Consider the following 24,320-nt stretch of genomic DNA (forward strand, 5'->3'; position numbering starts at 1 on the left):
ATTCATAAAACAGCACACAAGATTTAGATTCAAGGCATACAAACATTCAAAGGCAAAGATAAGTACTGAGTGTCTGAATGCTAGTTATAACAATTATTATGAAATGATTATTCCCTCAACCTATCATTTAAATTGCGTAACTAAGTACTTTTATTGGTAATGGCCTGTTCGCTAAGCTTTTTTAGCATTCCTGACAGACTTATTTCCAGCTCAGTTCTGAAGGATACGGTGGCCCAGTAGTGCACAACACAATGAAAAGTAAAAAAAACAAACAAATATAAGTTAACACAAAACAACATAAATGCTCCCGCTCCTTTATCGGTCACTATAGAGGTTCTGTTGAAGCTAAGAGCTTTATACTAGAGGGAATGGTCTAATGAAATACAGTTTTTTTTACTGTAGTACTAATATTTTTTTTAATAAACCCTTCAACTGCATTTATTGCTTTTGAAATTAGCTAAGTCATTAATATAGCAATGTACATTTTAAGTGCCATTTAAGAAGCCTGGTAAATTAAAAGTTTATTTGGATTTTGTTAGACCATTACCTCTAGTACAAAGCCCAAACTTTACCTTTTAAAGCTTCCTTTATGTGGCCGAGAAATGCTGCTGTGAAATGACTGAGTCAGAACAAATAATATGTGCAAAGTTCAAGAGTCCATAAACAAACATTAGAATGGGAATTTTGGGGGGATTTTGTTTGATCATTTGACCCAGCATTAAAACCATGTGCTGCATTATTAAAGAGGAGATTCAAGTGTCAATAATTAGCAGATGGATAAGTATTTTAATGCAGACTCGTCATAAGTCATCACATATATTGGACATTTCCGTTATGTTGTGGCTTGTTTCCGTTGTGTTTCGATTTTAACTTTGCTGTTTAAATTTCGTTGTGTTGTGCACTAATGGGCCACTGTAGATGGATGATGATTACACAATTATATAATTTTTACATATTAAATGAGCAGAAACGTCTCTCTTCATCTAGCCTTGTATACTCCATTACACATGTCTTGTGGTAAAAATATCTAAAACACTATCGTTAAAAAGTTTAGGGTCAGTACAACAGTTTCTGCAAGGACGCATTACATTGGTCAAAAGTGACAGTACAGAAATTCATGTTACAAATGTTTTTGATTTCAAATAAGTGATCTTTGGAACTTAATATTCATTAAAGAATCCTGAAAAAAATGTATCACTGTAAAAAAAAAAATACTAAAAAAAATTAAGCAAGAACTGTTTTCAACATAATAAATAAATATAGATAATAAATGTTTCTTGAGCAGCATATTAGAATGATTTCTGAAGGATCATGTGGCACTGAACCACGGAAGTAATGATGCTGAAAATCAGCTTTGCCACAACAATAATAAAATACTTTTTAAAATGTAATAAAATAAAAACGGCTTCAACCTTTTGAACGGTATTGTGTGTATATCTGTATCTTGAGGGTTTTCTTTGTAAAAGCAACTGTGTTCATAGCCATTTCTCAGTTATCAGCACACATCTTCTATTATATATGTTATATGTCTTAAAAACCCACAATTATTGTTGTAATATTGTGATTGCAGTTCCTACTGAACAGTAAAAAGTCTCTTGGTGGTGATAGCAAGTTCACAGACACAGTGAAACACATGCTGTCCTCCAGACTGAGTATCCCAGACTGTCCCAACTGCAACTACAGACGGAGGTACTTTCCACTTATATTCAATAAAATTATTTGTAGGTCTTATTTGCTGTTCTTTCTTGAATGTGATCCTTTTTGGGGGCCATATTTAAAAAAATGCCAAAGGAAAAAAATAACCTTTTGGTCCTTTGAGTGTCTTTGACCTCACTGTTTTTTGTGTATCGTTAGCCTCAGTGCCTCATAATAAAGGTGATATATTTACCTCCAGATGCACCTGTGATGACTGCAGCCTTTCTCACATCCTCACCTGTGGCATCATGGATGCTCCCATGGCAGAGGACCTGCATCTGAAGCTGCCCCTGCAAGCGGAGCCTCCCCGGGACTACCTGTCAGAGGTCCACCCCCCCAGCATGTCATCGGGCAGCTCAGGGTCCGGCTCGGCCCCAGGCTCCCCCATCACCATCCAGCAGCACCCACGCCTCATCCTGCCGCAGGATGGCACCACCACATTGTGAGTTAAAACCGTTTTATTCACTCTCTTTTATTTGAAATGTAGATGATTACTTGGACACTTAAAACTTTGAACATTGGGACGTCGATCCCATAAGTATCTATCTTACCCTTTTTCTTTTATGAAAAGGCTGTTTATTACAAAAAAGGAACTGCAATTGTGTGTCTTTAAGTACGCATTGCTATATGAACAATCAGTCAGTTGATTTAAATGATTCATTAAAGGAATCAGCTCATAAGACTAATTTTTTGTGAATCAGACAACATTGTTCACACAACAGGAAAAATGTGAGAATTTTATTTGTCTCACTGCATTCACTTCAGACGTTGCCCTCACATTCAGAATATTGAATAAAATATTATTTATTTTTGCAGTGGCAAAGCAGGACACACTGATTTTAATCTTGATAATTACGAAACCCCAAATTTGATTAAAAAACATTTGAATGATAGTGTATATAAATGTAAAATGCAGTTTCATGGACAGTGAAATAATCATCTCAATTCACCTGTCATTGACAGGTGTGGCATAAAGTTTGTTGTTCCTTGTCTGCTTGCTTTATGGCTACATTTCGTAATAGTTTTATGAGCGGTCAAGGGTTTTTACGTGGATAATGCTGAAATATAAGCTTGGGAATATTTTTTTTTTGTTGTAATTTGTAGTACTAGTAATATGTCTCCTGTGGACAGTATTGCAAAAATCAGATATGGGTCAGATCAGGCAAGTTCCAATTATAAGAGTCATTACTGTATTTATGATTACAGTGACTTAATTATGTACTTTCCTGCTAAGCTCACTCAGTTTCTGTTTTTCATTTTCATCAGTGTCATCAGTTTCTTATTACATCACACTAGTCGAACAGCTGAGTCATTAGACTCCTTTTGCTTTCTTTCTTTTTCCTTTTCTGCCTCAGCGATGATGAAGTGCCTCCGTTGTCTGCTATCTACCCTCTGAGCGGGTATGAAGACCCTTCGGTGGTGGCCAGCATTAATGGCATCCACAACCAACTCAGTGGAGGGGAAGAGAGAATGACCCTTAAAGATAAAGTAGGTGGCAGCTGATCATCTGACTGTGTTGTTGCTGCCTACAGTGTACAATAAACATTTGTCAACTGGAAACATTTGACATTTGAGTTTGAACAGTGGTAATAAGCGCTCCTCTCTCGTTTTCTCAGTCTTCACGGGGGAGCAGCAGCAGCAGCAGTTCCTCTGAAGGTGATGAGGGGGAGAGGGAATGTGGTGGGGAACCTCCAGGCCAGGAGACGCCGTTCTCTGGAGGGAAAAATGACTGTCCACCTCCATCATACCCTCATACACAGGTAGAGCTTAGGAAAAGATGCGTTAAAGGGTTAGTTCACCCAAAAATGAAAATTCTGTCAGTAATTACTCACCCTCATGTTGTTCCAACCATGTAAGTCTTTCGTTCATCTTCGGAACACAAATTAAGATATTTTTGATGAAATCTGACAGAATTTTGACTCCTCCATAGGCTTCCAGTGTGACCGAAACTCACCGGCCCAGAATAGTTATTAAAACATCGTTAAAATAGTCCAAGTAACTACAGTGGCACTACATTAAGTTTATCATGCGACGAGAATACTTTTTGTGCGCAAAAACAAACAAAAATAACGACTTTATTCCACTTTTCATTTCCTTCTCTCTGGGCCTCTTAGTGTTTTTGCGCTGCGCGTCTGTGTTGCACATCATCACGCAACACACACATGACCGGCGTCGGCCAATAGTGAGCCTACGTGGTGACGTGTAACACAGACGGGCTGCGCAAAAACACTACGCGAACCAACTAGAGGTCCAGAGAAGGAAATGAATAGTGGAATAAAGTCGTTATTTTTGTTTGTTTTTGCGCACAAAAAGTATTCTCGTCGCTTGATATACTTAAGATTGAGCCACTGGAGTCACTTGGACTATATTAACGATCTCTTTAATAACTTTTCTGGGCCAGCAAGTTTCGGTCACACTGGAAGCCTATGGAGGAGTGAAACATGGCTCAGATTTCATCAAAAATATCTTAATTTGTGTTCCGAAGATGAACGAAGGTCTTACGCGGTTGGAACAACATGAGGGTGAGTAATTACTGACAGAATTTTAATTTTTGGGTGAACTAACCCTTTAAGGGTCTATATATTAAAGGGTAACAACCCTAAAACAACTTTTTTTTTAGTTAATGATCTGTAAAGCCTTGGTTATACTTTCGCCTGGCTCCGCAGCGCGAGTCTCCGCAGACTGCGCGCGCACCTCCGCAAACGGACGAGGCGTTTATACTTGACGCGCTCGCCGTTGTACTATTCTGTAAAACGACTGGGGGCGACTCGAGTAATTGTCCTCTAAACCATCAGGAATCAGCAGTGAGAAGAAGAAAGCTATACACACGTGACAATGTTTATTTTAGTACACCACCACCAATACCACACTACAAAAAGAATCGTGTAAAACCCAGTAAACCCTGAGATACTAGTGACAATAAAACAAAATATATGGATATGAGAATGTGTATAAAACATAACTAACTTATATTAACGATCTCTTACATATTTTTTTTATTTCACTAAACATTTCATTAAGTTTCGTGAACATTTTTATTAAACATGGACCTTTATGTTCATTAAAAATACTTTTTATGCTATTGTATGCTCATTTTTTATATGTAAGCAACTCATTTAGACGTGCAAACTGGGTGCTGGTGTGGTGAGAAGTTCGAGCTCGGCCAGATTCGGCTCGAAGTCGTTCATCTTCGGATGCGGCGCCGCGCGCGTTGTTACAAAAAATGTCGCGCACACCGCCAGGCGAAATTGGGTCTTGCGAACCCAACGCGCACGACCGCCCACACCGCAATGACGTCATTTTTGCCGCGCGCACCTTCGCGCTCGTGCGGATGCGTCGAGTATAAACCAGGCTTAAGACTGGGGCCTTATTAGTGCTGTTTATTGATTCGAGTAAATATTTTGACATTTGGGTATAAAGTGTTTTAATTCTACAATATATGGTGTAAAAACATCTGAGTGCTGCCCTCTTCGAGTTGAACTACTGCAGTTGAATTTTCCTTTTTGAAGTTGTTTCCCTGCGTGACGTATGCAGGCTCTGCCAATGGCTCACTACCCACGCACCTGGCACGAGCTCACCACGCCCTTCGCTCACATAGTCGGCATCGGGAGTTAAGACTGCAGTTTGAGCCAGCGGCTCGAATTCATAAGGCTCTGGCCCTGTGTCCAGACAATTCACCCTCCTCCACTTCGGGTGAAGGTGGGGGTGAAAAGTCCTCTACTTAAAATGACCGCTCTGTTGCAAAGCTACTGGCATCACTCCAGTCACCCTCCATCTTTGCGAGTCTGACAGCTGTCAATCAATCCGCTACTGCAGGTCTCAGGTGCACGCCCCCCCGTTTAGCCCCGCCCTCGGTTCGTCCTCTCCGTCTCCGCTGGGCTCTGCCCACTTTTCCAGCATTTTTCAAATATTGCCAGTGGGTGGAGTTAGGCTCTGACCAGGGGTTGAGTTACACTTTAAACATTTCCCCCTTGGCATCAAGATTAAAAACTGTTAAAAAATGTATTTGATCTTTGATTGAGTCAGAGTGAGTCCATTGGTTTGAGTGGTTTGCATTTGCAGGTATTGCAGTAAATGATCTCGGATAAAAATGACCTTTCTTCTTTTTCTTTTTCTTTTTTTTTTTTCTTCTTCTTTTTTTTTTTTTTTTTAGATGGATCAGGTACAACATCCATGCGAGTGTCACGTGTGTAATCAGGGCACCGGGGATGGTAGCACTTCCAGCCTGAACTCCACCTGTCTGCCTACCAGCAGGCTACACACAGGGGGTCACCAGTTCTTCTCAGAGAAGACAGCAGCCCACCCTGCCCTCCACCTCTACCCCCACATACACGGCCATCTCCCCTTGCACAACCTCTCCCACCTGCCCAGACCACTGCTGCCCACCCTCTACTCCCCTTCGCTCACACACAACAAGGTTAGACGCACGCACATGCACAGGAAATTCCCTGCTTGTAGGGACTCAATGCCTGTGTTATTTTTCCAGCCACAAGGGGGGTGACTTGTATCAAAAATCAAAATCTTAAAAAGAGGCACAGGTGCAAATTTTCACTTCCTACTGGGCATGTCCCTTTCCACATCGCTTACTATTGCTTATCAAGCAATGACGTAATGCCACTATACATTTTTCTGTAACATTTTCAGTATCCTAATCACTGATTTTCATGGTAAATCATTTTAAAAGGACATTCATTGAATTTTTTCATGTAATGATCCCAACTCTCTCCACATCATCTTCTCTAGACTCTCCCTCCCACCCCCACGTCCAGTCACACAGGCGGAAAGCAGCAAGTGTTCAACCCCACCCTACCGGAGCATGTCTACCAGAGCTGCTTCAGCACGGCGGGGGACTGGAACGGCTCTTTGCCATGCCCCTCGCTCAAACTAGAGAACCTCTGGGACACGCACATTATGAAGAACTGGAACCCTTCTGTGCTGCTCCAGGAGCCATTACCTGGTCAGTTTCTCAAGCCTTTTTAAAGATGTTCTGCACACTTCAATGTAGATAATAGTAAAACTAAAATGCATTAATCTGTACAAGTAATTCAGATGTTTTGAACCATTGAAAGGCTCCATTTAGATCTGGTATTATGTGTCTGGTGATCAGCTCATTCAGACTACATTCAGAGGAACACTCTAAAAGTCACCATGAAATGAACTTCCCTTACCCTACTGTCAACATCTCTTTTTTTAATAATGTGAATAATGAACCTCACCTGCGTGAGGACTGGCCAATTATCCATCCCTTCCAGCAACCTTTAACTGACATGAGTTTGTTACATTTAGCAAACGACAATGATCCAACAATCGAATCAATTCACGATGGACAAAGTCAAGCCCTGTCCTAAAAAATTTTTTCACTCAGATATTCGTTACAATAAAAAGATGATCGGAATTTCCTTTTCATGTCTACTTAAAAAATAAAGGTTCTGAATTGCCATCTATGGTTCCATAAAGAACCTTTAATATCAATGGAACTTTTGTAATGCACAGTGGAACAACATTCATCAAGAACTGTTCTCTGAAAGGTTCTTGGAGGAACCAAAACTGGTTCTTCTATGGCATTACGGCAAGGGGTACTTTTATTGGAACCTTTATTATTTTTAGGAGTGTAGTAGAAAACGCATTTGACCAGATGAGTTGTAGTTAAGCACTAATATGTCCAAGACAACCACAAATAACTGCCTGCTTGCCTGTCAATCAGAGAATGTGCTAAAAATAAGTGTTTTAAATCATTTGGAAAATGATTTCCAAAATATTGGAATATGATCCGATTATTTGGAAAAGCACAAACATACATAGAGGACCAGGATCTGAAGTTTAATTTATATACTTGACTAAAAGAACAGAATTAAGCTTGAAATATGATGAATGGATTGTATACAGACACAAAATCAGAGTCCTACCCTCAATCTGATCAAAACTTGTACCAGAACAGCCATAACCGCACTAAAGTAGCACTAAATTATTTTCATTTTCTAAAGTCTTAACCCCTAAAAAATATACATGGGATACATGAGTCACTTACAAGAATTGGATATAGTGTTAACATTAGGAACGTTTTTGACTTTTTGAAGCCACAAACTAGAAACTACAAACATTTTAAGCTGTTTGGTGGAGCTGTTTTTGACCTAAGTAATATTAGTGATCAGACACGTGTAATCGCCCCAGCCATCATTACCAAAATGTCATCCACATAGGAGGTGTGTTTTATTCTCGTTAAGCGTTTGCTTTTAAATAGTGTGCCCTCTCTTGACCATAATTGATGGGTTTCCCCGAGACCGCAAGAGTGGTGGTGAGGAACTTTTGGAGAGAGATCAAAATTTGTGAATGAGTCAAAATGCAATTTCTAGCACCACACCTCAGACGAGCTGTCTGTGTCCAAAAGAGGGTGACATCACTGTAGTAACAACTAGTTGTTCATTTCAGCTCCTTACAGTGTTAGTATTAGTATTTTATATATATTTAAATGGTCACTACATTACCAAAAAGGATGTGCCAAGTGGGTTTTATTGTCTTCAGTATCTCTATGATCCCACTGAAACTCTTCTCCCTGTCAAAGGTGACATGCTGGGTCCTCCTCTTCCCGACGTGCCCCTTCTCTCCTCCAGTTTGGACCCCACTGTCAACCCCCATCCTTCCCCAGATGGCAAAGAGAGGAAGAATGGCGCCAAGAAAAAGTGTCTCTTCAACTACCAAGATGCCTTCATGGAGGCCAGTGAAGTGGTGATGGCCACTTCCTCTGCCACCTCCTCTGTCTCCAGTGCCGCCACCACTGTCCAGTCGAGTAATAATCACTTTCACGTTTCTAAATGACCCATCATGAGTCTTAAGATTGAATTTTTGCTTTCATTTGCTGAATTTCCTTTTTTTTTTCTTTAGATGAAGTTTTCCATAATTTAGGTAAAGAGGACCATAGACATCCCACTCCTGTTGCTCCTAGGAATAGCCCCACCAGTCTCTCGTCTCTCCCCCCTCTCAACGGAACCTCACACCCTTCTTCCCCCAACACACACCTACCAAGTATAGGCACCCAGTCCTTTTCAAAGACTGTAAATCAGACTCCAGTCTTCATGGATGTCCATCAGAGTCTGTGCTTGACATCTAGTGAGCAGCAAGCCACCTCAGTTGAAGGTTTAATCAGTGGTCCAAATAGCGTGTGCAGGTCAGTTCATAATCTATAGTGTTTATATGCCTTCTGTGTGATGGTCCTGCTGTCCCGTCATCCAAAAAATAGACAGGCTGTTCTAATTTCTATGGCATGTCAAGCTTTTAAAGTGCCCCTATTATGGATTTTTGAAAATGACCTTTCATGTAGTGTAGCTCTAAGTGAATGAAAACATCCTGCAGAGTTTCAAATCTGAAAGTGCACCGTATATAAAGTTATTGTCTTTCAAAAGTAAGAGTCGACTCCGACTCCGAAAAATAATTTTTCAAACGAGTCAGAAGCCGTTTCGTTGTGACGTCAAGACGAAACATTAGCATATTGCCCGCCCACTTATTGCGCGTGCAGACACCAGGGAAAACTTGAATCCCCTCAAACCTGCTGTTGATTCCTGTGGACACTGGATAGCATCATGTCGAGAAGACGCTGTGCTCTACAATGTGAAGGTAAAGCCAGTTTTTTTTCACAGCCCAAGGACGAGCATGTGAAGATTCAGTGGTTAAAATTCATCTTTACCATGATACCATAGCAGTATAATCCTAAACTTTTGCTGTGTTCTCTTTAATTTACTTAAGACTGCTTCTCAAATCTCGGAGTTCAATGCAGGATTCGCAAACCGCTTGCTCTTGAAAGAATGTGTTCAAAATACTTAGTTTTGAGTTTTATATTGTGTTGGTCTCCTGCTAACTGGTTAACTCACATTATTACTGTCTTACTGAAATACTTCTGCTAATCAGTTGAGGGCCACTATTAACGTTACCTAAAACTGTGTCTATTAATGCAGATTGTCTGTCGTTCTCACTTCTTTGAGGAAAGATTAAGCATGGAGCAAAATTTGTTTTACCAACATTTATGTTTCATCAGTCATTCACACTAGAGCTTGGCTAATGTATACACTGTGATTGATGCAGTTTCCACATGTTCACCGCAATAAATTAGAAAAATACTCTGGTAAATGGTAAATTAATAAGTACTAGTAAAATAATTGCTTTGTTGATGGACATGCACTTGTTAATGCTGATGGTGAGGAATTACAGTTGTAACATCTCATAATGTCCCTCAAACTGAGTAACGTTAGTGTATCACTGAGAAACATCCTGCTCGAGTTGTCCTTGCGATGGAGGTTCAGGTTGAATAACTAGTTCTTCCAATGTTTCATCATAGAACTCACGCTCTGATTGATATGGTAAAATCAACGTCATTATTCGTTACTGTGTTTATTTTACGGTGTAGGAAGCCTCAGGACACGCAGAGCTGACGTTGTTATGGCAATGGGCTTTTTTGTTTTCGACAGCTGTACGTGATAGACCAATCACAACAGACTGAGCTGTCTGGCCAATCAGAGCAGAGTAGCTTGCGGAAAGGAGGGATTTAGAGAGATTGATTCATCTGGCGAGTCGTTTGAGAATCATTGAAAATGTGGTGGTGCAAATGTATATTATGAGAAAATTAACAGTTTTTTGACCTTTGATGCATGTAAACCTGTTGAAGGAGACTCCAAAACAACATTAGGAAACTTTAAAATAGCATAATAGGGGCACTTTAATATTTAATAAATAAACTGGAATATGAGCTGGAATTGAGTTCATAGACTCACATTTGGAATGTTTTTGTCAGTGATCCAGACTGTGAGGGTCATCGCTGTGAAGGGAACGGAGGCTACGATCACCAGCCATATGAAGGAGAGGAGAGCCAAGATGATGACAGCAGCTCGGAGCACAGTTCATCCACTTCCACCTCAACCAATCAGAAGGAAGGAAAGTACTGTGACTGCTGCTACTGTGAATTCTTCGGTCACGGAGGGGTATGGAAACACTCTCCCTTGGCTTTCACCAAATATAACAATATTAATAATATATTACATAATTGCATTATTTATAATAAACAATAGTATTTTGATTGTCAGCTGATATTCAAGCTTTTTTATCTATAGTATCTGTTGATATTGGATATACAGTAGTTTTGGATATTTCATTGTTTTGCTCACTTCCCTGTTTTTACGTTCAAATTGTCTTTGCCATCATCTAACACTCACTTAAAGTTGATTTTTTAAAAACGCCTATAATTTTAGCAAATCTCACAATTAAAATCCATTTTTCATATAGCATATTATAATGCTGTGATGCCTACATTCTTCTGTTAACTATGGTAACTAATTAACAAACAGAGAAACTAATTAGGAACTCAGGAAAACAGGAACAGAGTGAAAACTAAACTAAAACAGAACATACATGTGACAGTACGCCTTGGAAAGGCACATCCTCATGCCGACAACTGAGGTGGCAGGGAGGGGGCTCTGGAGAAGGACGTGGAACAGATGAAGAGCAGGAACAAGTGCTGGTGACAGTGGGAGAAACCAGGGTGGGAATGATGGTGAGATGAGCCAGGGGAAGGAGTAGCTAGGTGGGGACCCAAAGTGCAGCCAGGACCCTTTGTGGAGTCGATGGAGGGAGGAGCCATGGTCAAGGCTTGGCTGTTGACACCAGGGGGATGAGTGATGGAGATGAGGCAGGCCCTAGAAGCAAACAGAGAGCAGATGGGACCGGGCGACACCGATGGTCCTGGAGGCAGAGGCGGAGTCATGGTGACAAGTGTCCGAGGTGGTGCCAGAGAACTGAGGTGGAGCTGGTGAGCCCGAGGGCCGAGGTGGAGCCGGAGGGAAGGCAGAGCCAGACAGTGCTGAAGGGGTGGAGAGACGGAGCACAGCGGACAGCTCGGAAGTCCGTGGCTCAGTCAGAGCTTAACTTATTTAAACTTAAAATCGAAACTCTTTTGGGCGGTTCCCGGACAGGGTTTAAATTAAGCCAGGAGTAGGCCTTAATCTAGAGTAGTTAATCGTGGCTTAAAAAATGGCTTTCTGAAACAGATTAAGTACAGATTACTAACACCTGGGCTATGAAATCCTGAACTAAAACAAGATTAATTTAAAACCAACTGTGCTAATCTGAATTAGCATGACAGAGGTTGCCTATAAAACATGGAATGAACCAAGAAAAGCTTAAAATTGCATGGAACTGAGAAGTAAATCCAAGGAAAACAATGACAGTAGAAAAAAGTCTGCAATCAAAAAAGCTTTACTGAACAAGAGAAAACTCTTAAAGGAGAACTCCGGTCAATTTTAACATTGAGCTCATTTTTTTGTACATTTGGAGTGCTGTCAATACAGAGAACAACGACAAAAATCGGTGTTGCCTACACCGAGTTATTCTATTTTTAAAATTTGCACCCTATTGACTTCAATGGGGCAAGTAGTAAGCCTGCTTTTTAGCCTCTTAACATCCTTGATGTGTCATTACAAGTGCACAGAAAATGTGAGTGATTCCTTCCGAGTGAACACGGGTGAATCTGACTGCAGTAGATGTATTATTATTATTTTATTATTTTGGCTCCTGCGATGGGTAGGGGGGCGTCCCATCCCTGTGCGTTGAGCCGACCAGATGAACCAGTTGTTTCCAATGCTGACGGTCTTGTGCCAGCTGCTCTGCATCCTCCATAGCAACTCCATGTTGTTGGAGGTCGCCCGCAAGGACGTCAAGCCATCGGGTGCGGGGTCTACCTCGTGGTCGTCTCCAGCCTGCAGCCTTCGGATCAAACTGGAGAATGGCTCTTGTCGGATGGTCAGGAGGATGGCGGAGGACATGGCCAAACCAGCGGGTGCGACGTTGCGCAGCCAGGCAGGATGCTCTGGGCTGGCATGTGCGGGCTCTAAGCACTTGATTGGAAACCCGCTGGGGCCACCTGATGTTCTCGATGGTTCTGAGAGCCCTGCTATCAAAGCCATCTAATCTTGCAGCCAGTGTCTTATTTAAGGGCCAAGTCTCCGAGCCATAAAGCAGGATGGAGAGTACTGCTGAGTTGTAAATCCGGATCTTCGTCTTGCGTGAGATGGTCTGGTGCCGCCAGAGTGGTTTCCAGAGAGACTGCAGGGCTGATGCAGCCAGGGCTCTTCTGCGGGTAATTTCTGGTTTTAGGTCCCCGTTGTCTGTCACTATGGATCCCAAATACACAAAGTTCTTGACAGGCTCTACAATGTTATTGCCAAGCCGCAGGGAAGGTGGATGCGGTCCATCACCGACATACATGAACTTGGTTTTCGTCCAGCTCACCTGGAGGCCAAGCTTCTCAGCCTCTTCACTGTATATGCCCAGAGCGTCTCTCAGCTGGCTGTAGGACGTGCTGAGCAGGATGGTGTCGTCAGCGTACTCCAAGTCAGTCAGGTGGTAACTGCCGAAGTTCACTCCGGGGACCCGCTCACAAACCCTGGACATCAGATGGTCAATGATGCAGTTGAAGAGGTCAGGAGCAGCCACGCAGCCCTGGCGAACGCCACTGGAGATGGGAAACCAGTCTGAGTCTCTGCCGTTGATACGGACACAGCTCTGAGCGTTGCTATAAAGCAACTTGAACAGGGCAACGATCTTGGGTGGTGCTCCAAGGGCATGTAGGATACTCCACAGTGAAGTATGGCAGACGGTGTCAAAGGCAGCCTTAAGATCTATGAACCCGATATAAAGATGGCGATCTTTACGGAATTCATAGGTCTTCTCTATCAGCAAGCGAACGGCGGAGATTTGGTCTGTTGTGGAGCGATTAGGCATGAAGCCAGCCTGCTGGGGACGGCGGCTGCTTCTGATGGCTGGGAGAGCACGGGTGAGCAAGATCCTGGTAAAGAGCTTGCCGGGGATGGAGAGAAGGGTAATGCCTCTGTGGTTGCCGCAGACTAGCCTGTCACCCTTACGTTTCCAGAAGGGCAAGATGACTCCTCTGGTCCAGTCGCTGGGAATCCTCTCTGTCTCCCACACCTCATTGAATATGTGGGTAAGCCACTCGACGATGCTTTCACCGCCTGATTTTAGCATCTCAGCGGTTATTGCACAGATGCCGGGGGCTTTCCTGTTGTTAAGTTTTTCCAGAGCGGCTCTGACTTCCTCAGGTGTGACAGGGTCTGTACTGCAGACAACACTAGGGGCTGCAGCGTTAGCGGCCGATGAGATGGCGGGATCAGCCGGGGAGGTACCGTGCTGCAGAAGGAGGCTGAAGTGCTCTTTCCAGCGTTCGAGGCAGTTTGCTTCAGTTGCTATAAGGTTGCCATCAGAATCTTTCACCAGGGCTGTCTTGATGCGTGGGCCATTACGGGCTTGGCGCAGCAGACTGAAGACACGGCTCATGTTGTTGTTATTGGCCGCGGACTCTAGGTGTTTAGCTTCTGCTTGCCAGAACTTCTCCCTATCCTCAGCTATAGCCACATTGCGCTGGCGGTTCAGTCGCTGATACTCCGTCAGGTCACCTCGGAGCCGGGCCTCCCTCCGCTGGTCAATGATGTTGAGTGTCCTCTCCGATATCCAAGGCTTATTCGGGGAAGGTCGAAAGCATCCAAAGACATTGTGAGCTGACTGGATGACACTTTCCTTGAAGGTCTTCCAGTCCTTCACCTTGTCGGTAGCCAGGTTATCAAAGGTGCGGCGGATGGCGCAACTGAAATATGTGCCGATGTTTGGATCACTGAGTAAGGAGGAGTCCAGGCGAGGCTTAGTCTTGGTGTGCTGGTTGGCTCGCAGCTTTAACTTAAGCTGGGCCACCAGCAGGCGATGGTCTGTGTTGCCAAGCTCTGCTCCTCGGTACACACGGCAGTTAGTGACAAACGGCTTCCAGCGTCGTGAAATGAGGATATGGTCCAGCGCTTTCCTGGTTCTGCCATCTGGGCTGTACCATGTCCAGTGATGGATAAGCTTCCGGGGAAACCAGGTATCAGCAACGCAGAGGTTGTTGTGGTGGCAGAGAAGGAGAAGGCGGTTACCGTTGTCGTTTGTGGACCTGTCAGCAAAGGTTGTGCCGACAGGTGAGCCTGTGGACCGATCACTGCTGGACAGAGTGGCGTTGGCATCAGTGAGGATGATGGTGATGTCGTGTGGTGAGGCTTGGCCAACAGCCTGATGGAGTTGGTCAAAGAAGACATCCTTCGCATCCTCATCAGCGACATCGGTGGGGGCATAAGCAACGATTACTGTCATCTTGCCGTGTTGGTGGAGAAAGCGGGCCGACAGTAATCTGTCGCTCAGGGGTGTCCAGCTGATGAGGGACTTGCGGAGGGCCTTTGGGATGGCAAGTGCCACACCATAAAGGCCTGTCCGTCTTTCGGGACCACTCCAGAAGTAGCAATGGTCGCCTGCTGTTATTTCGCCATTGCCGTGCCATCGGACTTCACAGAGCCCTGCCAAGGAGATGTTATAGCGGCAGAGCTCTCGGGACAGCAGGGTGGCAGCTCCGGGGCGAAGGAGTGTCTGGACATTCCATGTGGCGACTCGGATCCTGCGGCGAAGGTTGATCCGTACTCGTTGGTCGGGGGCAGGCTGGGGTCCGTTACCGTGTTGGGAAGTCCGGCTTCTTTCTCTGATCGGTTTCGTAACAAAGAGTTTCTCCTGGGTGGGTTGTTAGCCCTCCGCAGGATAGTCGGTTGGTGGGGCTGCCACCTCACAGCGTACCGACATGCTGGGGTCTTTGTTTGTCTGGAACCTACCCTGGAGACCGGCCCGCCTAGGGTGACCCTACCAGGAGCGAGCTCCCGACGGTATCGCTCTCCAGGGTCACTGGAACGCGCAAGCCCCCTCGCCACATCAAGGCCAGACCCAAGAGAGGGGCAGTAGATGTGAAAGATATTAATAAAAATGAAGTTAATTCAGCCAGCGCTCATACCTCTGTTTACATCCTGTTTTCGGTGGAAGGCCATAGTAATCGATTGTCGAGTTCACGCGCGTGATCATAGGCACTAAACCTATGCGCGTGAACTCGACAATCGATTACTATGGCCTTCCACCGAAAACAGGATGTAAACAGAGGTATGAGCGCTGGAAAGGAGTTCTCCTTTAAAGCAAATAGCAAAGAAAAACTGCACACATCAGCTGTGGAATCTACGAAGCCCCTAAACTAAAGGGACATGCTTAAGGGAAAAAATATGAGATGGGAGAAAAAAATATTTTTCAATGTTTTTGCGTTTTCTAGTAAATGTTTTGCGTTCCCCTGAGAAACTGCATTTGCTTGCAAAATGTTTTGCATTCCCTCAAGAAACTTTTCGTTTGCAAAATGTTGTGAGCGAACTCAAAGTTTCTTACTCTAACCACTCCGAGCAGGATTCGAACCAGAGTCTCCAGCATGGAGATATGCATGTATGTGTATATATAGGTTATAACACAGCGTTAATCTGAAGTTAAACCTGCCTTCTGGTAGGTTTAATTTAAGTGTCAATTTAGTCCTGGATTAGCTTTAGTATTCCTCCAGGAAATCAGTTTATTAAACTCTGGTCTAGACCAAGCCTAGGACTATTTAAAAGACCATGACAGAGAAAGCAGATTTCTGTTAATCTGGTTTTAAAGGCCATTTTAGGACTAGGCTTAATCTCTGTCTGGGAAACCGCCTCATGAAAAAAAAGTCTGCACTCTCAAACTCGCGCTCAATTACTACTCTTCAAGGTTTGATGATTGAAATAGTTTCTCAATATAAATATCTGGGATTTTTAATTGATGATTCCCTCTCTTTTGGGCCTTATGTTCACCACCTTGAAAAAACTAAAGTTGAAATGGGATTTTTCTTTTGAGTTAAGTCCTATCTTTCTTTTGAAGCAAGGAAGAGATTGGTAGCTGCTACTTTTTTGTCAGTGATATATTATTTTGATATTTATATTCAGGCGCCTAAGCATTGTTTACAGGTGTTGGATTCTGTTTATCATGGAGAATTAAGGTGTATTACTAATTCAAAAGCCCTTACCTATTGTTTACTGTTCTCGGGATAAATTCCTTAATTAACCAATATACATTAGAGAAAAGGCAAGCAGAATGGGTAGATAAATAACAGATAATTGTAAATTAATTCTGTGGTTGGGAAAATGTCTACCCTTTTAAATCAAGACACGACCAAGTTGTATTTACAAGGTGCCCAAATGGCCATACTAGACTTATTCATGGGCATTTATTGAAGGGTGAAGAAGCACCAAAATGTCTGTAAAACATATTCTTTTGGACTGCCCAATCTTTAATGTTATGAGACAGCACTTTATATCAGGACAAACTTTGAAGGACTTATTTATGGATCCAGATTTTTTTTAAACATTTAAGTACATTTAAAGAATATTTTATTGAATTGTACTTTCCATTTTTTTTTCATTATATTGTACTTATGATGTTATGTTTGTTAAATGTTTATGTATCTGCCATGTAATAGTCGGTGATGCTGATATGGCAATAAACTCAAATACTACTACTACTACTAATACTACTACTACTACTACTATTGTACTCTCGGTTGGAACAACCAGTTACAAGATAAATTATTTTTAAAAGAGTTGATATCACTAAATTAATTTAAGGGTATTTTAAAGCATTTGATTTGGGATTTACTTGATTGTATTTGTTTTGAGTGGTTTGTGTACATTCTTTGTATATGTATATTTATGTTTTTATGTTTAAATAACTCTGCTGCCTGTTTTGGCCCTCTTGTAAAGTAGATTTTAAATCTCAAAGAGTTTTGTTTCCTGGTTAAATAAAGGTTTCATAAAAATATATAAATGAATAAAAAAGCAACATCTGACCAAGGCAGTGCCGGAGGGATAAGGGAGTCCGGTAGAACCGTAAGGATGGTGGTCTCTGGTGGAGCCGAGGGAGGAAGGAGCCAAGGCGGAGCCAATATGTCGACAGGCTGGATCCGCAGAGCAGAGTGGAGTAAACCAGGGAGGAGCCGATAAGCTGACAGGAACCAGCGGAGACACAGGAGACTTGGAACTGGGCGGAACCAGCAGGGACATGAGAATAAGGGAAATATCCTCTTCCAAATTAAAACAGCCACCAGAGATCAGCAGCAGCTCACCCTTAGCAGTGGGAGTGTGGGCGGGGTCTACATCCATTCCCTCGACCTTCACTAGCGGTCCCATGGTGGCACAAGATCTAGCCAGCTCACACACCTAATCATACTCACAGTGGGACTCGGGCTCCGGGGCTATGGTTGGCTCAGTGCTTTTCTCTGGCGCTTGCTCATGCATCGCGGCAGGCTCAAGCCCTCCATCTACAGTGGGCTCTGGCATCATGTCCGTGCCACGGGGTGATGGCTGGCTGGGCTCTGGGTCCGGAGTGGGGCTAGTGATGTATGTCTTCCGATGGTGAACAGTGATCTGTCTGATCACCCACTCCACAAACAAGATGAAGGTCCCCCAAGACCGACATTGGGCTGTCGTGCTTTTGTGCGTTCGTTCAAGCTGGTGTAAAAGACGACCCACAGAAGAATGCTCAGGAAAGTTTGTGTGATGCCAGTTCTAAAAATCCTCAGGTGTGGTCCTCAAAAGATTGCTGCTCCTGCTCCAATGAAGCGCACGACGGAAGGAATTCCAGAACAACGAATCAATAAATCCACAAAAAAAAAAAAGCTCAGGAGATCGTTGGAGATACAGGAAACATAACCACATTAATACCAGACAAAGAACTAAGGAAAACCCAGCGCTTAAACATATGCTGAGTAATCAGCGTGAAACAGAACAGGTTTGTGGAATTATGGACTATGGAAACTAATGAACAAACATGGAAACAAACTAGGAAAACAGGAACAGAGTGAAAACTAAACTAAAACGGGACATACATGTGACAAATAGTGATAAACCGGAATTTGTTTAGAGAATAGGAAAGAATATTGATGTGCCATTTATCGGTATTGGTATTTGCAAGAATTGGAACATGATGGGAAGTACAATTTCCTGTCACTTTAACATTATCATAAAGCAGTCCTTACAGATGGTCTTGAAAATATACATCTACCACAGTATAGTAAAATCCCTTCAAGTTGACACTTTTCTGCTCGTACACACTGTATACATCAGAAAGGCCAGCTCTATTTCAGTTATAGTCAGTCACTTTGAGGTGTTATCAGAGCTTTTTAATCAGTGTGTGGTGTTCACAATGTCTGATGGATCAGTACATGCTTTTATTTCCTGCACCAAAACAGTTTTGAATGCTCCAGTGCTTTTGTCAACCAGCCCCTATTAATGGAATATTTGGGGATGCAGTTCATGTTAAGCGTTTACCATAGAAAGTGTCATGAATAAATAAACTAACTAACTAATGTTGTTTGTGGTTTGTAGCCTCCTGCCGCACCCACCAGTAGGAACTATGCAGAGATGAGGGAGAAGTTGAGACTCCGGCTGACCAAGCGGAAGGAGGAACAGCCTAAGAAGGAAGAATTGCTGCTGGAGCGGGATGGGGTGGAAGACCATCGCAAGGTAGAGGACCTGCTACAGTTCATCAACAGCGCAGACAACAAACCTGTCACCAGCTCCAAAGCAGCCAAACGTGCCCGCCACAAACAGAAGAAGGTAACTCATGCTTTTTTGTCTGTGTCTACTAATTTATGCAAAAATACATTAAAAATGCAATACTACTGTTCTGATATCGTAATGAAGAATAAAAGGATTTATGTTATACGGGTTCTCTGATTGATCAGGTGCCGATGGTTACTGGCCGATAATAGCTTTATATAGTTTGATTGGTGGTCTCTATAAAGGCTGTTCAGAGAAGCGGATCAGATGATGCAAAACTCGCGAGACAATTTTTCTATGCACAGCTAAAATTCCTTCACTGCATTAACTGTCTGACAGTTCTATCAAGCATCTGAAAAACTGTCTTTGTGTAGAGCGGAGACATTGCAACCACAGCAACTCCACAGCAATGACAGTAAAAAACTAGAGGTGTGTGTTTTAAAAAAAAAAAAATGTTTTAACATTTTTAGTTAATTTCTTTCCTTCAAAGATTTTCAAACATTTTTAGTGTGCTTTCTTTCCTCCCTAAAAGCCCAAACTTAACATCCAAATCAGCTAGGTAAGTGATTGTCAGTAAATACAGTCTACTGTTGCTAAACTGTATGACATGCTCTAATTAAAAGAGTAAAAGTGTATATGACATTCTTAAAAACATTCATTAAAACTTTATCGCCTAAAATAACTAGCTTCTGGCAGCTACTTTAAAGTGTTTAAAGCTGCGAAATATATATTGTTTCCCTTCCCCAAGCGACCTTCTGTGCATGTGCTCCGAGACAGAGTGGAACACGAGCCTAAATGGTTAAAATCACACATGGCATGTCAAAATGCCCGGCTTGGTGAGTAGTCGGTTATGTGTTAAGTGAACATAAACAGTTGGGAAATGAGTCACATGTCTAACAGTATACTGAATCCATACAATCGGTCTTAAAGTGATAGTAGCCTAATATTCCTGCTTCTGTCTGTGTCCTTGATGTTAATTACACTCACTGTTCTTTAGTAGATTTAGTAGGATTAATGTAAATTTAATTTATTCTGTAAACTATGCAGTTTTGTTTTACATGATTTCTTGTTGTTGATAAAGACTGTTCTGCTTTTTATTTGTATTTATTTCACAGGAATGCTGTTTTTAAGCTCTAAAGCTGTTCCCAATTACTTTTAAGAGATGGAATGGAATACGTTGCACATGTTGCTTGCCAATAAATAAGAGTTGTCAAATCATGATACTTTCTAGGGCTTTCACTTTACTTTCGAAAATCGATTGCACAATCGATTGGACCAACCAACGCAAGTTTCGAAAACGAAAATAGGGAATCGATTTTAACGGTCTTTTCTCGGAGCGCGTCCAGCTCGTCACGATTCGCCCGCAGCGAACGCGCGTCATACAGCAACTGCAGGCTCTGACAAACACGCATAACAGCAAATTATCTTTCTGCATAATGCGTCTCTTTTTACTACAAAACTGTGAATTCTGCCGGTATGCAGACAGTCTCATGCATTCAGATAAAAATTCGGGCTACGCGTCTACAATCGCCTACGTAGGCGAAATTTGTTTGACATTTCTAATCGTAAACACAGCCATGTTGAAGACTGAGGTAATGTTTTTCATTTACGCTATGGCAGTCCACTCTGCTTATTGTTTTTCGGGAATGTTGCACTCCTGTTTGTCACTGTGTACGAAACTTCACGCCAATAAATCATCAGAAATATTGCAGACTTGTGCGCGTCTCGAGCGCCCTCTTTACGTTCGTCCTAATGCCTGTTCGTTGTCCGTGGATTTGCCCATATTTTGCGTTTAAAATGGAAACGTCTTTAGACATTTCAATTTTACAATCGATTCAATGAACACTTATGTCTCAAAAATCGAACAGGATTTTTTCACAGAAGTGTCAGCCCTAATACTTTCTTATCTCTTTTTTTTATATATACTTAAAATATATTAAGAATAGTATCATTTATTTCGGTGATCCCGGTGATCCCATACTGGTGATCCCCACCAATACTGCTTTGCCGTTGACCCAAAAATATAATATATATGAATGTGGGATCATGTGTGTATGTATCTTATGGGGTTGTCATGAGATTAACTGTCTAGGGGTTTGTTTGGGTGCAGCTGGAGGAGAAATCCCGTCTTGAGGCAGAGGCTCGGGAACTGGAGATGCAGCAGCAGCTTTTAAAGGAACAGAGAAGGCAGCAGCAGGAGGAGGAGGAGGCACTAAAGCAGGAGCTCCTCCGTCTACAGGAAATGCAGCACTTGAGGGCATCTAAGAAGAAAAAGAAAGACAATAAAGCCAAGGAGGTGACCAAGTCTGAAATTCCTTCTCTCGTTCCAACAACCAACAACCCTCAGCCTCTTCAGCAAACAGCACAGAGCGTTTTAGAAAAGAACATGCAGAACGGCAAAACACAGCTACTGCACAGTCTCATCCGTCTCGGTCCTAAGGAGCCTCGTCTAGAACCTGAATTACCTACCAATGGGAAGAACGGCCCATCGCCACAGCCAAGCCCAAAGACTTGCAAAGAGAGACCCTCAGACTTTCCCACCCTCCAGAATGGCACCACCTCCCACCCAGAGTCCTCCCATACCAAGGTCAAACCCAAACAGCAAACAAATGGCTCCAAAACCAACGGTGAAGCCACAAAGAGGCCAGCCGAGACCTCCAAAGCTCCAGAGCCTCCAAAAGCTGGGAATGCGGCCAGCCCTCAAACTGACGCCAAAGCCAAGCAGAGAGCTTCAGAGGAGTCAGTGACCGAGATCAAGAGGGAAGAGAGGACTAATGGGAAAAAGCCACAGAATGGGGGGAAAGACGAGAGGAACTCTCCAATTATCGAATCAGCTTTAGACCCTCCTCAGCAGAATGGCAAAGTCCCAAACAACGAGTCCCCTCAGCCCAAAAGCAAACCCAAGAAGAATAAGAAGAAAAAAGCAGACAAGATGAATAACTCAATAGGTGAGTGTGAACTGCCAAATTGTCTGAAGATAAACGATAAAACGAATGTTTTACAATTTGTTCACTTTTGAACAAGTCAGAATTCTCTTATTGTCCAACAGATGATGTGTTTCTGCCCAAAGACATTGATTTGGACAGCGTAGACATGGACGAGACCGAACGTGAAGTGGAATATTTTAAAAGGTACTGTTTGATAGTATTGAGTAATATTTTGAAGTGCGGTCACATTAGCGAAATGTCGTGCAAAAACAGGTCCATTGTTAATAGCATGTTTAAAGGTCTGCTTATACAGTAGACACTTTCAAACCAGGCCGCTTCCTGTTGGTTAATGCGGCAAAATCGTGTGACCAACTTGAACGTGCAAAATCTGCATGGGGAACTTTTTCATCCTCACGCGAAACTCCCGATCGTGTGGATTCCTATTGGAATGACTCTATTTTGCCATTTGGAATTTCGCTAAACAATGATACATGTGACCTCACCTTTTCTCAGGCATTCATGACCTTTTGTTCCCCAATGAATTTATTCTTCACCCTTTCCGCAGGTTCTGCTTGGACTCTGCGCGACAGACGAGGCAGAGGTTGTCCATCAACTGGTCCAATTTTAGCTTGAAGAAGGCCACGTTTGCTGCCCACTAATGGGTCTTCCAGAGACAATGGCAGGAATCGATAAGCGTTCCTCTGGTTTCTTCTCTCTCTCCCACATTTCTACAGATTGACTGCTGACCCCAGTGCTGCTATGCTTCAACCGCTCCTCTGGTCTACATTATCCATGCCGCCTTGCCTTTTCCTTGTTGCTCTGGTTTCTGCAAAGAACCCAAAACGGGCTTATATTCCTGCAGTACTTCTGGAGAGAAAAAAAAGAGCAAAGTCAAAAAACAACTCCAAAATGCTACTCTATAAGTTTATCCCTATTATTTTGGTTTCCCTTTTCTTCTTTTAAAAAGCGTGTGCGCTTTTTGTCAGTGAGTGGGCCGTTTCCCTTAGGTCTGTGCGTCATGTTCTGGGTTTTCTCTGGCTTTATGTACATTTGGATGAAGGCACTGCAAATGACATGCTTAAAGAAAAAAGCTGAATATGAAAAAAAAAGATCCTTTTATTCAAATCAACTGTGGCTTTGCTCACCTTTGCACCTAGCACTGCACTTCCTCACACCTCATCGTCAAGAGAATCGGACTGGTCAGCTTCACGTCATTGTCCCCTTTCTCTCCCTTTATCAGGAGATTGGCTAATACTTGACAATGTTCACGTCAGTTCCATTTAAAATTGTTCAGAGTAACAACTGTGTTCAAGTTACCATTTTATTTTTGTTTTTTATTTTTATTTTTTTTTCCAACTTGTACCAAGCTTGTATCAGAATACTTTCAGAATTGAATCGAAAAGAACAATACTCACACTATCAATCTGTTATAGAGTGTATATTGTATTAACACTGAAGCCGGACTGGCTACTTTTTAACATATTGTTAAGTAATATTAAAATCTTGTCTTTCTTTTTGAAAGATGGAATACAGTAGAGTGGCAGGACATTTCTGTGTCAGTTGTCTTTTTTTTCCATCTGCATCTTTTAACACTTACCAAATTCCTAACCTCATCCAATCAAGGGGAAATACAGAGCCAACTGCAGATCAACATAACAGGAGCAACCTAACACCCTAATTTGCATGACCTGGCACCTTGCAACGGGTCCGTCCCCATCGTTCTGGTAAGAACGGATGCGTGTGAAACACCACAACTGTTTCACTCAGTGTTTACGGTTTTACACTGGCTGTATCTGCATACTTAGAGAGTTAGTTCACCCAAAAATTCTGTCATTAATTACTCTCCCTCGTTCCGTTCTTTCGTTAATCTTCGGAATACAAGATATTTTTAATGAAATCCAAGATTTCTGTCCCTCCATAGATATCCAACGCAACTTACACATTCAAGCCCCAGAAAGGTAGTTAAAGTAATCCATGCGACTCCAGTGGTTCTACCCCAATTTTATGAAGCGACGCGAGTGCTTTTGCTTGCGCAAAAAAAACACCATAATTTAGTTTGATTTATTTACTACCTTTCTGGGCCTTGAAAGTGGTAGTTGCGTTGGATCTCTATGGAGGTACGGAAACCTCTCGGATTTCATTAAAAATATCTTCATTTGTGTTCTGAAGATAAACAGAAGTCTTATGGGTTTGGCACGACATGAGGGTGAGGAATTAATGACAGAATTTTATTTCTAACACT

General features: G+C 42.6%; 1 protein-coding gene across 2 annotated transcripts in view; it reads left to right on the plus strand.

The window, feature by feature from the left end:
• The window catches only part of fam193a (family with sequence similarity 193 member A), a 36,000-nt gene extending 12,374 nt beyond the window's left edge, over positions 1-23,626 (plus strand). For both annotated transcript variants that reach the window (XM_081361573.1, XM_081361574.1), the window contains 13 exons: positions 1,571-1,689; positions 1,895-2,137; positions 3,051-3,183; positions 3,312-3,455; positions 5,849-6,112; positions 6,439-6,652; positions 8,258-8,482; positions 8,578-8,860; positions 10,478-10,664; positions 18,978-19,208; positions 21,262-22,099; positions 22,201-22,282; positions 22,644-23,626. In XM_081361573.1, the coding sequence (XP_081217699.1) occupies positions 1,571-1,689; positions 1,895-2,137; positions 3,051-3,183; positions 3,312-3,455; positions 5,849-6,112; positions 6,439-6,652; positions 8,258-8,482; positions 8,578-8,860; positions 10,478-10,664; positions 18,978-19,208; positions 21,262-22,099; positions 22,201-22,282; positions 22,644-22,737 (3,057 nt within the window). In that variant the 3' untranslated portion in view covers positions 22,738-23,626. The remainder of the gene's footprint in view (positions 1-1,570; positions 1,690-1,894; positions 2,138-3,050; positions 3,184-3,311; positions 3,456-5,848; positions 6,113-6,438; positions 6,653-8,257; positions 8,483-8,577; positions 8,861-10,477; positions 10,665-18,977; positions 19,209-21,261; positions 22,100-22,200; positions 22,283-22,643) is intronic.
• The last annotated feature ends 694 nt before the right edge of the window (positions 23,627-24,320 follow it).

The sequence above is a fragment of the Scardinius erythrophthalmus genome, assembly GCF_964197995.2.
Source record: "Scardinius erythrophthalmus genome assembly, chromosome: 3".
Taxonomy (NCBI): domain Eukaryota; kingdom Metazoa; phylum Chordata; class Actinopteri; order Cypriniformes; family Leuciscidae; genus Scardinius; species Scardinius erythrophthalmus.